Source organism: Numida meleagris, chromosome 2 (assembly GCF_002078875.1).
Source record: "Numida meleagris isolate 19003 breed g44 Domestic line chromosome 2, NumMel1.0, whole genome shotgun sequence".
Classification (NCBI taxonomy): domain Eukaryota; kingdom Metazoa; phylum Chordata; class Aves; order Galliformes; family Numididae; genus Numida; species Numida meleagris.
The window spans coordinates 115024495-115038304 of NC_034410.1; the positions used below are offsets into that span (position 1 = coordinate 115024495).

General features: G+C 39.4%; 1 protein-coding gene across 1 annotated transcript in view; it reads right to left on the reverse strand.

Moving 5' to 3' along the window:
- Window positions 288-13810, reverse strand: part of SLCO5A1 (solute carrier organic anion transporter family member 5A1) — a gene marked incomplete at its 5' end in the record, with an annotated part of 73493 nt that continues 59970 nt past the window's right edge. Inside the window, 3 exons of the mRNA XM_021386404.1 lie at window positions 288-9270; window positions 10499-10563; window positions 11842-12083. Coding sequence (XP_021242079.1) covers window positions 8825-9270; window positions 10499-10563; window positions 11842-12083 — 753 coding nt within the window. The remainder of the gene's footprint in view (window positions 9271-10498; window positions 10564-11841; window positions 12084-13810) is intronic.

The following is a 13810-nucleotide window of genomic DNA, read 5'->3' on the forward strand; positions in this document are numbered from 1 at the left end:
GGCCAATTCTGCCATTTGGAAGCTCCCTGTGGCACAGCCCTGTGCCACAAACCACATGGAAATGGCTTGGTGTGGCCAAATCAGAGCCATGGAGTGAAATAAGCACTGCACAGCACAGACATCAGGAGCCCTGTCCTCGGGTTGATTCTCCGGCCCTTTATTGAGCAGCACAGATGCACACAGACTTGTATCCTATGTATTTTTCCAACTCTGCCAATATCAACTTCAAACAAATTTGTTTTTCTTAGTATGTACCCAGTATAAATCAGATTTACTGCTAGAGGAGATGGTGAAATTTTACAGTTTATTTCTACACAATCAATACTTCGCTGTGATTCAGTGCTTGCAGAATTCAGTGGAAAGATTTGGTTTTGTCTGACTGAGCACTGAAAGATGGAATACATCATCACCTGATCCGGACTGATCGCACACTGATCCAGGTACCTTTTTTGTTGTTTTCTTTTTTTTTTCCTCATCAGAAATAAAACACACTTGATATGCTACTTTTTATTTTCCAATATCAAGTATTCAAGACTTTGTTTTGTAAACACATGTTTACAAGATGCCAACAATAGATTTCATGAAACAATGTGTTACACAGCTTTAAAATTATTCTAAGCTTTGCTGAGAAATAAATATCAATTAAAAATCCCTAAAGTATGCAAAAAAATGCATAAACCAATTAGTCTCTTTTTACCACAGCACAGCACCCACACACTCATACAGTCAGACATACTCTACAAATGTCCTTAATACTCTACACATTTGCTTAATAATGGGTTTTAAAAAAAAATGGAACAGTTACAGGCATTGTGCCCACTCCATGCTCCTACCGTGCTACCCAGATTATTTTCTTGCTGCTTAAATCATTTGGTAGAGGTATGTACCGCAGCCGAGGGCAAAACTCCCATTTGCTCAAGTGGGAAACAGAGCAGGTCTGTTAGGAAGAATGCCTTCACTGACACATGGATCACAGTGACTCCACATTCATTTTTGTTGTTGTTCTTTGTACAGAAACAGTTTTGAATTATTTTGTCCAACTTTTTGCATTGACATTTCCCTTCATGTTTTCAAATGTACCTTTGTTAAAGAGGTAAAATTTCTGAGGTGTACCACTTTGTGTCGTGTAGGATACAAATGGATCCTCAGAATGAGCAGTCCAGGTACAATAGCATCAAAGAATTATCTTTCAGTTCCAAATGGAAAGGCAAAGTGTTGTCTCAAAGAGTCAACCACCAAAAATCTCAGTTGTACATCCTAGCTCTCTTGAAAGTTGGCCAGATTTGGCTTTTTCCATTGCTGGAGCTGGAATGTGCTCCTGTTCTACCCCCCTCTTTCTGATATTTCATGGAAGAACATTAATATCTCAGATCTGAATCCTCAGTTTAATTCAAACTCTTACTAATGTTGCTTGGTTAAGGGTGCTATCACTTCCTGTCATTCCTATAGAATTTATTTTCAGTCTCTGCTTAAGCAAAGCCACTAAAGAAAGTAACATTCTACATGCATCCTATAGGAGATTTCCATGGTCTATACAACTTCTACATTAGTCACTAGTGCTGGACCAAATCCTGTATTGCCTCCTGAAAGGACAGAAGAGCTAGGCAGGAATTGGCTCACTAGGAACTATGAACACCGACTTTGCTGGAGAAGCTGCAGACTTTAACAACAAAAACACATGCTGTTGTATCATTGGCATGCCTTGAACGTGTCATTGAAGTGATAGTGAATACATCATAGAATACTTCAGTAGCTATTAGCACCATAATGTTGTTTAGTCTTTTGTCCAAAGATTATCATGCTCACTCTTCCTTGAGCTGACCAATACTTTGAAAGCTTTTTGTAGCCCTTCATGAATTCCACAGCTTTTCAGCTATTCTATATCATGAATAAAATTCTGTAACAGGATAACATTGTGACAGCTAACTTGACATAGAAAACATAAGAAAATGGAACGTGAACAAATAAGCATTTTTTCTGTTTTATAAAAATCAAAACCAATCAAAGTTTGGAGCTATGAGGGCTGCTTCAAAAGTAGTGCCTGCTATTTTATTATATTGGTATCAGAGGCTGATACTGGTGGTACGGCAGCAGAAGTCAAACCTTGCCACCAATATTTCTTTACATGTTGTTGCCATGTAACAGATGGCAGCAGAGGGGCAGTCTGACACAATGGCGTCCGACATGGAAGTGTGGATGGAGCAATAGTGTGACATTTTTTTCCTTCATGTGGAAAAAATGGTACCCATTGACACTGATCAACGCTTGCTGAACATTTATGGAGACCAAACAGGGGATGTGAGCACAGTGAGGTGGTGGGTGGTACGTTTCAGCCTTGCAGACTGTGACAGTGGTTGTTTCCACTGGTGCAGATTATTACAAGCGCAGCATGAAGGCTGTCAACGGTTTACGGGCGTTCGGCCCAGCTCCGTGACAAAGGGGACGGGAGACCCACGGGCCCACGCCCCGGGAAAAGGGAAAAGGGGAAAAGGGTAAGGAGATGATCTTGCTCATCACTGATGAAATTGCATAGCTAATGGTGGTGACTGCTGAAAATAGTGTTTTACAGTTTGTATCTGTTTTAATTTCAACAAATAGGAGGCATAACTTTTAGAGCAGCCAGTGTACTTCGAACTTGCAGAGCTAGACCTGTGTTTGAAAGGCTGGATTAAGTCAAAAGAGCTGATCTGAAGGACTGGAAGCTCATGAGCTTATGCTAAAAACTACAGTTATTAACTGCATGTGGGTGTGGGTATGGATATTGGATACGGATCTTGTTAGCTGTCATCCTTACTTTATGTTACTCAGTCTGTGGAAAGGATAGGGAAAATCTCCTTCCTGAGGACCAGGTACACTTTCAAAGCTTTGGCCATGTAATATCATGTATTAGTGTAATATTGGGTATTCAGAACAAAATAAGGAAGAAGAATCATGTGAACTCTGGCCATAGCCAGTCGCCATGCTGAAGGCTCCCCATTTCAACTCAGTGAAAATGCTTACACTTAACCCTTTTTGCAATTATTAGATGTAAAAAAAAAAAATAGAAGTTATATAAGAAAAAGATAAATAAAAACCCTAATCCCATACCAAATAATTATTCTAGCATCATGACAGCAACTGTCTGTCTTCTAAACGCTCTAAAGGATAAAAATGTCTCAAAAATCAAGTCCAGCATGTGAAGAACCTGAAATGTATTACTACAGGTTTAACCTACAACCAGCAAGCACTGTTCAAAGCTCTGCCAATTCAGACTGATGTAGTTCTTCTGCTCCTAGGTGTTTTAAACCCCTGGAAAGCAGTCACAGCTGGATGGCTTCAGCTGTGGGAATGCAGATAGTGCAGCATGACATTTCCTATGCTGTTATAAAAGAGAGATTATTGAGGAAAAAAGACAAAGATAAACTTGTTAAGGGAATATTTTGTCTTTGATCTACGAAAACAGTAGTACTAACCAGTAATCAGAGTACAAAAGCTAAACAAGCACTTTATGTCACTTAGTTCACCTATACTTGCTAATGCATCAGCTTGTTAATGTCCAACATAAGGGATGGGCCCAGTTCTTCAGCCTCGATATCAGATTGTTGAGGCCAAGAACCTGGCTCCAAAATAGCAATAAGACACTTTGGACCTATTTATCGTCATTTTTTTGTCAGTATAACAACATGAAGAGCAGTGGTATTATACACACACAAAGAGTAGTAAGGCAGCAGTAATTCAGGCAATTTGGGGAAAAACCTGCAAGAACAGTACAGAAGGTGCTGACCCCTCTCCCCAGCCGTGCTCACTGAAGTTCCGTACAGCAGTGAGGTTCAAATGTGTCATTCAAACCTCTGGGTCCAAATCCTGTGAAAGGGCACAGTCCAAACCTATAGCATTATGAGTGTTTTCATTGGCTTTTAAGGTCAGAAATATGCCCTTATTTATTCTGTATCCACACATAATATCTAAATTTTCAGCCAGAAATTCATAAAATACGTGAATGGTGTGCTTTATGAACTAGATATAGAACATATCTTTGAGCAAGTCCATGAAATATTTTGAATATGGAAGCAACCATTATCTGAGATGATTGGACACCTGCCATCCCTTGCTGGATGAGGTGATGTCAGATGCCATCAGCCACGGTGATGAGATGACTCTTGTTCTGAAGCTAGACAACTACTGCCTGCTGTATACATGCTTGGAATGCCCTCTGCTTCTCAAAGCAGAATAGTAATATCCCTCACTGCACAATCACACCTTCACTCAGAATTAAGAATTCTAGTAAAGAATTCTAGTAAAAATTTTACAGTTTGTAATGCTAAGTGTTGCTACATGGAACTGTCTTTTATTTGAAAACAAGTGTTCCTCCATTGCCAGATGTAGAAGTAGGCCCATGTGAATGCCACAGGGAAGTACTTGGGTGCCATTTTGTGCTCTTCTAGTGACAATCACTGAATCCATGGGTAAAAAACATCTCAGCATGGAAACTACTCCTTGGGTAAAGGAACACCTTTCCAAACGCACATGGGATTCAGTCCAGTGCCTACATACATGCATTATTTTTAAGTGCATCACTTAAGTATATAAACTTACACATGTATTTAAATGTTCTGCTGGATCAGAGCCATAATGAATGGTTATGCTATGAATTTATGAGCTATATTTTTTTAAAGAAAGCAAACATATTTTTGAAAACACTACACTCAAGTGTTTCTGATTAATTTAAGGGCTTTCAAACTTACATTTCTAACACCTGGGAGGAGATTTGTACCCTTACTTCACTTAACAGGATGTTCTGAAGAACAGCTAGTTATTAAATGCATTTTTAAAGATAGAATGGCTGGACAAAGAGCCAAAAGCTTCCATTTAAATTGCATCAGAACATTTAACTTATTTCTTGTAACTGCTTACACTGTCCTGAAAATATATAAAATGCCACCAGTTCCAAATTATACCATATTGCGTCCAGTATGCTCATGTGGAAAAGAGGACCAAGAATGCAGGGCTTTGCCTAGTATTGGAAATACAGAGCATCACTCTCCAGTTATTCCAGCCATGACTACATCCACTGGAATCTATATAAACCACTCAATATGAACAGAGTGGTTCATAGGCCATGTTCATATGCATCCAGGGCTATCGTTACTCCTTTTCTAAAGTCTTCCCCTTTTTGAGGAAACAGGGAGAAATGAGAGGCCTTAGATAAGAAATGATGATCTGTTCAGTCATGTCTACGCACTGGGCTACTTCTCCTCTCATGTCCCTCATTCTAAACCAGGAATAACTTGTGCAAGAGGAAACCGGGCTGCCCATATGATAGCATGGCTCTCTGGGGACTTGTAGTTAAACTCTAGGTGTCATTGCTCCCTACTATCCCTGGCTGGTTAGCTGGAGGTAGAAGACTTTGGTACTCTGCCAATAGCATGTGTGGATGAGCAGGAAGGCAGGACTCCTGCTTTACGTGTTCTTGTGTTTGCTGCTAACCAAACTTAAGTCTTTGCAGGGAGAGAGGAGGATGGCAGAACTTACAACAACTTAACCCAAAATGACTTTGGAGTTTTACATTTTATGGTCAGATGGTTTCACAACAGGAAAACAGCATGATCACCCTTGCTGGACAATAGGTAAAGCTTTTCCTTTGTGAATCAGTTTAGCACCACGCATTGATGGTGACTACTGATAAGGATGCATACATCTTGTCTGGCAACTCTGTTTCCTTCTGCACTGGTAGCCTCAGAAAATAGTGTTTGCTCAGCAGATTTCGGCCCATATTTCTGTCACTGTTGACAAGGCTGGAATTGACTCCTCTGGTGAGTTACTGTTTTTACCCTGCATGCCTTTATTGGCTTAGTTTAGACTGTTACAGCTTACTCACAACAAAGTCTCCTTCAGGAATAAATCAAAAGTTGGCCAGAGGGTGTGTTTTCTTTCCCTCAGAGGATGTTGATTTAATTAAATGATTTGCTAGAAATAACGTTGTCAAAATTATCTAGATTAAAAAAATACTATTGAATTTTTTGGTTATTTTTGTGAAGTACATAATTTTGAAATGAAAATTAAAAGGCTACAAGAAGGTATGCAAACATATCTTTTTCAGAATTTCTGAAATGAGCATCTTTCCTTCTATGTTCCAGTTTCTCAGACATTAAAAAAAGAAATGCTTTTAGAAGCTGAGGTGTCAGGATTTCCTAAAAAACAGAAATCCTCAATTCTGACAAGCTCTGAATTCCCTTGAGATCAGCTCAGAAGCTGCAGCAGTTGCAGATGTGTCACTTACATCGCTCTCATTCTTTGTGATCAGTGTTAGCTCCTGACAATCTTACAAGCCTAATCTGCTCTCCCTCGATATTTGTATGGAAAAGATGTGCACGCAAGGCATGAAATAGAGTAGATCAGGACAGATGATTCATCTCCAGCCTCTTTATCATATCATTTATGATTCCCTAAAAGCTCTGTTTCTGAGCTATTTGAAGATTGTCTCTTTTCACCTCATCCCATGCTGATTAAAATGGGTGAGTGATTAAAGTGGATGGGTGATGGGCTGCAATTACACTTTGTCCTACTACTTTGCCTCAAATATCACCATGACATGAATTTCTTGATGCAAGATGCACTCAAGACCGTAGGAGGAGGAGACATTTTTATCATCTATTCTGATCTCCTATGTCAAAAAATAAATTGTCTCCAGTACCTCTGAGCCAAGGAAATTTATTCCTTGAGATGAGAAGTATAGAAGCTAAAATCCCAGGTGGCACAAACTGACTGCAGATATATTGTGCCCAATGGCTGCAAAAGACAAAAAAAAAAAATTCTGAGGCTTGAATCCAAAAAGGTATTAGTATCTACAGAATAGCAGAAGGTGATTATAATGATATTCCTCTATGCTGTATTTTAGAGCAGAAGCATTTGAGTTTGCAGCCACAGAGAATGGAATTAATTACAAGTCACACGAATGGACTGAGATATTCTGAAATAAGCAGCCAACATTTCAAGCAGGGGAACCAAGCCTGTGGGTAATGCCTCATGCTGGTCAAGGAGAGACAGGAGATGGTGGAAGGCAACCGGCAAAGGAGAAGGAAATCCAGATGCCAGAGAGTATTCCCTTTAATTTCATGGGAAAGAGGATTTTGTTCCATATATGTTTAATCATCTTACAAATCAAAAATTAAACTAGGAAAAAAATCCTTACATTCCCAAAGTTCTAGTTTCTCCTATTTGACTTTGTGCAGGCTACATGCATGGCAAAATCCAAAGTCTGCCCATCATTGAGTTCTTCTTCTAATGCTTCCAATTTCTTAAACTAGTAAGGCTTTCCCTGCAGGGCAAAATACAGCTTTGATTTCCCAGTGTCCACTTGAAATCGTTCCCTGCCCTTTGAGACATTATTAGTACATCATAAGAAGGGCACTACAAAGCCTCCAGAGCAATAAATGAAATGCTAAGAGCAGGGGAGAAAACACAGTGTAGTAATTTGGAATAAGTAAAGTCCACACTACATCTCATGGGTCCCTGCTTGCAGACAATTTGTATTCTTAGCTCTTCCCTGGGTGGGTGGAGGAGAGCCGGCTCACCCTTTGTTCTCATAGAAAGCTTTAAACGAAGCTGAGGAAGGCTGGTCACGTATTGGACAAACCATACGCCTACAGCTTCCAGGGTGGTTCCACCAGCCTGCCCCAAGGCAGGCAGCAAGAAAGGCAGAACCAGGGCAAAAGCACCAGGGAGAAGCACCAGCAGTGCCAGCAGTTGGGAGGAAGGCCTCATGATGGGCATGGGGGCAGCCCGCATGTTCACAGTCCACTTGAAGGTTTCTCTGCTAACTCTTGTGGAGAGAGTTGGCCCCACCTTGGCCCCACACAGCCAGTCAAATGAAGCAAGGCCATTAGCTCTCCCCTGAGGTTCCTTCACCAAAGCTGAACTAGACTGGCTGGTTATTTTCTTTTTCAGGAAAAGTATGGATTTAGTGCTCATAAGGGCCACACAGGTGGCCTATATCATTACAGAAATACGTCTAGTATGGTATGTGTACATGATTCCTACACCTTAATGTTATCACAGATTAATACTTAAGTGCTTTTTTTTACTCCAAGTATTATACCCTCCTAGCCTGTGTACTTTGTGAAGAATGACTGCTTCCTATCAAATGAAAATTAATGCACATTTTGACAAGACAAAGATATTATGTCTCAACATTTGCAAACATTACCTGATGCATAACTTTTGTATGGCTTAACATGTTATTAACAGTACTTTAAATGTTACGTTCTTTTTTATTTTAACATGTATGTCTGAAAATAGCCCCTTTCAAATTGAGTTGCAGTAATGTCTTTAAAAGCAAACTTCAAACATAATTTGCTGCACATACAATTATCCAAGTAAGTTGCATAGTTTAAACAAGTTTAGTTGTGCTTTGTAGCAGAACTCACAGTAATTACTCATCTCTTAAAAATATGATTTGCAGATGTGAAAGTGATGATACATTTAAGCATTTTTGTGACATCTAGACATCAACGATATGAGTTTTTGTCACTCTTCCACTGACTTCTGCTTTTCATAATACCTCACCCTTACACTGATATTAGATAGAGCATGGACATTTAATGGACACATCTGAAATAATTACAAACACAATTTTTAAAACTCCATTGTCAGGAAGGGAGAATTAAGAACTTAGGTTTGTTTGAGGTATCCAGCCCTCAGGAACATACTATGGTTGTTTGCATTAAGCTTTGTTGGTTTTACCATGTGTTACATTTAGATTAAAAATAGAAGGCACAGGTGTTTTACAAGGCGCCATAATTAAGTCAACCAACAAAACTAAACGTTACATTACCAAGCCAGGGGTCTATATCTCAGCGGTGACTTCTTCCAATGCATGTTCATTTGAGGAATTTATTGCTTCTGAAAAGGGGCCAGGGTATGTCTGTGCTATGCAGTTCATTCCTTGTGCCATACCGATGTCTCCTCGAGAACTGAAGGTAGGGCAGGATCTAGTCCGTGCATAGTTTTGTTGGAGTCCAGCTTGGCCAACCATCTCACTCACAGTGTTCACCGGTGAAGCCCTCCATCTCTGTCTCTGTAGTTGCTCTTCCTTACACTTAATGGAGTACCAGGCCAGAAAAATAAAAAAGAATCCCACAAACTTGAGAGCAGCAGCCAACCCAAAGTAGACAAAACGAAATGAGGTGACATCGTATTCCCAGCAAGATCCTTGTACGCCACAATCCTGTTGCCAAAGCATGCATGTGGTATCAATAACAGCCCCAAAATAAATTGGAGTGGGAATGTAAGCTGAAATAAAAATAGCAACAGAATTAAAATGTGTTAGCAGATAGAGGAAGACTTCTAAAGAAACTACGCATGTAAGCCAAGCAGGTGTAGGTCAAGAAGTTTGGAGATTTCTACCCCACTATTCTTCCCACCACCACTACTTATCCCACTGAAGAAGCACCCCACATAAGTGACAGTGTTAAAGCAAAGACAATGCAACAATTGCTACTGCTTCACTCTGTAGACCCCAGCCAGCTCTTCATGAACTATGTGTCCCCCAAAGGAAACTCCAGGGCTGCTCTCAGGAAATAAAATCAGCAGAGAAACAAAATGAGATGTTATCTCCATAGCGTTACTTGTTGAACATCCATTACTCATAAGCTGGGAAAGAGCAAAGATTGCTGCTTTAGATTAAGGACAAAAAGCCACAAAAAACTGCAAAATGTTTCTCTTACTGAAGAAGGATGGAAGTGATAAGACCACTAGAGTTTCAGTCTCTCTTTTGAAGGTATCTTCCTCAGAAACAGAATTTAACATCTAAAACTACCAGAGTCTTAAATGCTCTGTTTTCCCTGGAAATACAACACCTTTATGATGAGTCAGAAAGGGCCTCTCTCAAAGAAAACTGCTGCCTTACTGACCAGATGCAGCTGCATATGCTTTTCCTCTTGTTCTCACTTAGAATAGTCATTGCTTGCTCTATTCATGGTTGGTAGTAGCTGAACACCAGAACTAGTTGGGATTTTAGGAAGTTCAAGAGGATGGGCACTGGTACTTCATCTTCTTTTCCAGCTGACTCCTGTTTCTGGCCTTGAATATGCAATATTATTTGTGGGAGAGAAGAAGGACTGAAGATAAACACATTCCTGCTATGCTATATTTAAAAGACTGAAATTGTTCTTTTTGTATCATCAACCAATAGCTGTCAGAAGAAAATATTAGTTTGTCAAAAACTGAATCATGTCAGGATGGACATGTTAGGATGGATCATGGCTATTTTGACAAATTGTTTTTCTGGGAGGGTTTTTAAATAAAATTTGAAACTGTTACAATACCTTTTTCTGGGACAAAAATATTATTCCAGAAAGTCAATAATAAAAATAAATATTTTAAATACATTCCCAGTTACAACATTTTCAGAAGCTATTAATTTTAAGTTCATAATACGATTAGTCAGGCCATTAGTGGTATATTTATGGAATGTTAGTACTTTGATGTTACATTTAAGCTTAGTAGCTACATGGCTTACCAAGAGTTCGTAATAGAACAAACTGCATTCCTAGTGCAAAGGGCCGTTCCCCATCTTCCACAGACCTAGCAGACAAAAAGAAAACTCCTTTACAAAATAGTCAATAGCAGATAGTCATTGCGGACTGTTCTGACTTTACATCCTTTTTTTCACAGCTATGATAAATCTTTGTCTATAAATGTCTTCCATTTAGCTTCTCATATTGCTAGCTCTTATTGCTAGAAAAATAATTAGCTAACTTCTCCTGTCTCTCTTCAACCATAATCTCAATCCTGTCTTTGGACCTTTCTTTATCTACATAAGGCCTGAAGAATTTGATCCAAAACTATTAAGGAAATTGGAAAATCCACCTAAAACACTTGTGACTTCTTAAAACAGTTTCCTATTATTTCATCTAACTTCTTGCTTTATTTTTCTTCTTTTTTTTTTTTCAGACACATGAGAATTAATGGAGAGTTAAGCTGCTGAAAGATGGACTCAGCTTCTGAATTTAACAGCTCTCTGTATGCTAAGCTCCTGGGAGTAACATTAGGAGAAATATCAGTAAAAACATCCAAACAGTCTGTCTAAACATTCTTCCATTTCAGCATGAGCAATATGGGATTCCTTCCAATAGTTTCAAAGAAAAAATGTCAAGCTTTCAAAGGACTGTATGCAAAGTAGTGATATTCCACAATGCCACAGCAAACAATTTCAGTAAATCACAAATTTTATTCTGATTTTAAAAATTATTTTTAAATCTTAACCAAGATGTCTGAAATTAAGATAAACAGTTTGTAGTGACACTGGAATATGAGATAAAGAACAAGCAGAAAAACTGCAGTCAGATGGTCAAGCTTTTCAAGCCAAGCACTCAGCCAGAAACTGAAAAATCAAATAACTTGGGCCACAAATCTTGGACCAATGTGCTGTGCACATTACATGCTTTGGGACAGTTGGCAGTGGAGGGAGGGAGGCATTCTCTTTTTTAATGAACATTACAAAATTCTGCTGAATATTTCCTTTATGCAACTCACTAGAGTGAGGCTCTCCGCAGTATTAGTGTTCACTGGTTGCAGTTTACCTATCCATAACTGCAGTACAGTAACAATGTGTTATTATTGTTCTCACTGCGCAGGTGGAAAAGCCAGAGAAGGAATCAAGTCTGAGGTATCCAAATGACAGTGGAATATCAAGGTGGTATGTTTTTATTTGCTCTCTCTCTATATGGTCTAGAAATTCTTGGACATTTCTCGTTTCCTGAAGTGAGTTATCACGTTAGTATTCTAAATTCTTCTAACACAGACACCGGTGACAGCAGGCACAGCAAAAATACATACACGAGCCTATATCCTAGTTCTTACCTGAGTGTCACTATGATTGCTGATGGCTGGGCGCACGCTGTTATAAGGGTCACTATGAAGAGAAATATCAGGAATGGGATAAGTGTGTTGCAGGTTCGATCGCACTTCCCAGAAACAGCATAGCCATTCTCATTCAGGTAGGTTTTGACGATGACCAGCCGGAGCTGGCTGCGCTGGCCCACTGTCGGCGGGGTGATAACCTGGCGGCTTTGGACACAGGCACATTCTGTGTAATTTCTTACCTGGGGAGAGGGGAAAAGGGAAACAGAGAACATTTCCTCTTGAAAAACTCACGTGAGAAAGACGTGGTACGTCCTATGTAACCTTCTCATCAGGCATCAAATACTGCTTCCCAATCAGGATTCTTCTGCCTCCAGCATCATGACCCCAGCTACAATCAAGATCACCACTCCAAGTGGTTTCAAAGCTGGTCCAAACATCCCATGATAGATATGCTTTCCCATTGCTCACGACTCCCACTAGTTAGGTGAGCATTTATAAAAATAATATTTTTTGAAAATTTTGCAGAAACAATTCATTCCCTTCTGACAAGGATGCTGGAGGAAAAGACTGATTCTAGTGTATTATCAAAACTGTGAGGAAATATCCTTTAAGCAGTGCTGACAATGCCATATTCAGGAATGTGGCAGGCTGTCGGCTGCCATCTTCAGGAGGTATCTTCTGATATCTGTGTGGTAACCGATCCAGACTTGGCTGAAGAGCAAAAAGCCAAGTTTCACAAATGGAGCCCAGAAACCTTCAGCTGAGTGTGGAGTATGGATATGGATGGGGTGTGGACAAGAGCAAAAACAGAGAATAAGGTGAAAGCAGAGAATTAAACAGTGAGACTGGAAGACATGAGGGATTCTTGAATGGACAAAGAAGCTGAAACTAGGATGAAGAGATTGTGTAGTAAACTGGCATTTCGGAGGCAAAGGGGACTGTGATCTGAGCAATATGAGGAAAAGCGAGGTCAGAAATAGCCTCCCATTACATCTGTTCTACTACAGTTTTCTAATGGCAAAAGGTTGTGTGGTCAGTGAAAATATTCCAGTGTTAGGGAAACGGATCAGGGCCTGCATAATGTTAGAGGCTTTGATTTTTATGTTCACATTCATAAATGTAGGACCAAACATACACAAAATCTACATTACAGGACCATCTTAATTTGCAAATTTAAGCACTCAGACATCAGGAAATAACCAAATTAGGGTTGCCTGTCAACTTTAATTTATACTCCTACTCGCAGCTGTGTTATGGCATTGCCTTATTTTTTTTTCCATGGGATTTAGCTGAACATCCTAATGAGAATTTATCCAGCATTTTACTCCACATTTTCAAAATATGACCCCAGGTATTTTTCTCCTCACACTAATCGTACTCTACTACAGAGTGCCTCATATTTCAAATGGATTTTTTTAAATCAAACTCATTGTTATAGCTTAACATTTTCAAAAAGGTGAAATTTATCTTCAGAACTGCTGAGATGAGGCACTGATGGTGTTATCTCTGTTTTGTAGGTAAGTAACTGAAACAGATCAAAAGTTTCAGAAATGTGGGCGGCAAATTTAAGGCAACCAAGATGCCTTTTTTCAGAATTTTTTTCCTATATACAACTTAGTATATCCTAAACACAACTTTTTCTGCCTTCAGATAAAGATTTAGGCACTCAGTGCTTCTGCAGATGACACTTCTGGTTACTGCTCATGTTGATCATCCAGAATACAAAGAATAAAAAATCAATGACCAACTGGGAGAAGTTTGGTTTAAGTGACTTGCCCAGTATCACTTAGGAAGGGAAGCAATAACAGAAACCAGTTTCACAAGGTAGCATTCCACTGTCTAAAATCACAAGTGTTTGTTTTCTTCCTGCAGTCCTCATCTTAATCTCCTTGTTGCTTCCAAGTAGGCCTCCTACAGAAAACAGTCTTCTTTACTACACAATCTTGGCTCATCACCAGAGAAACCA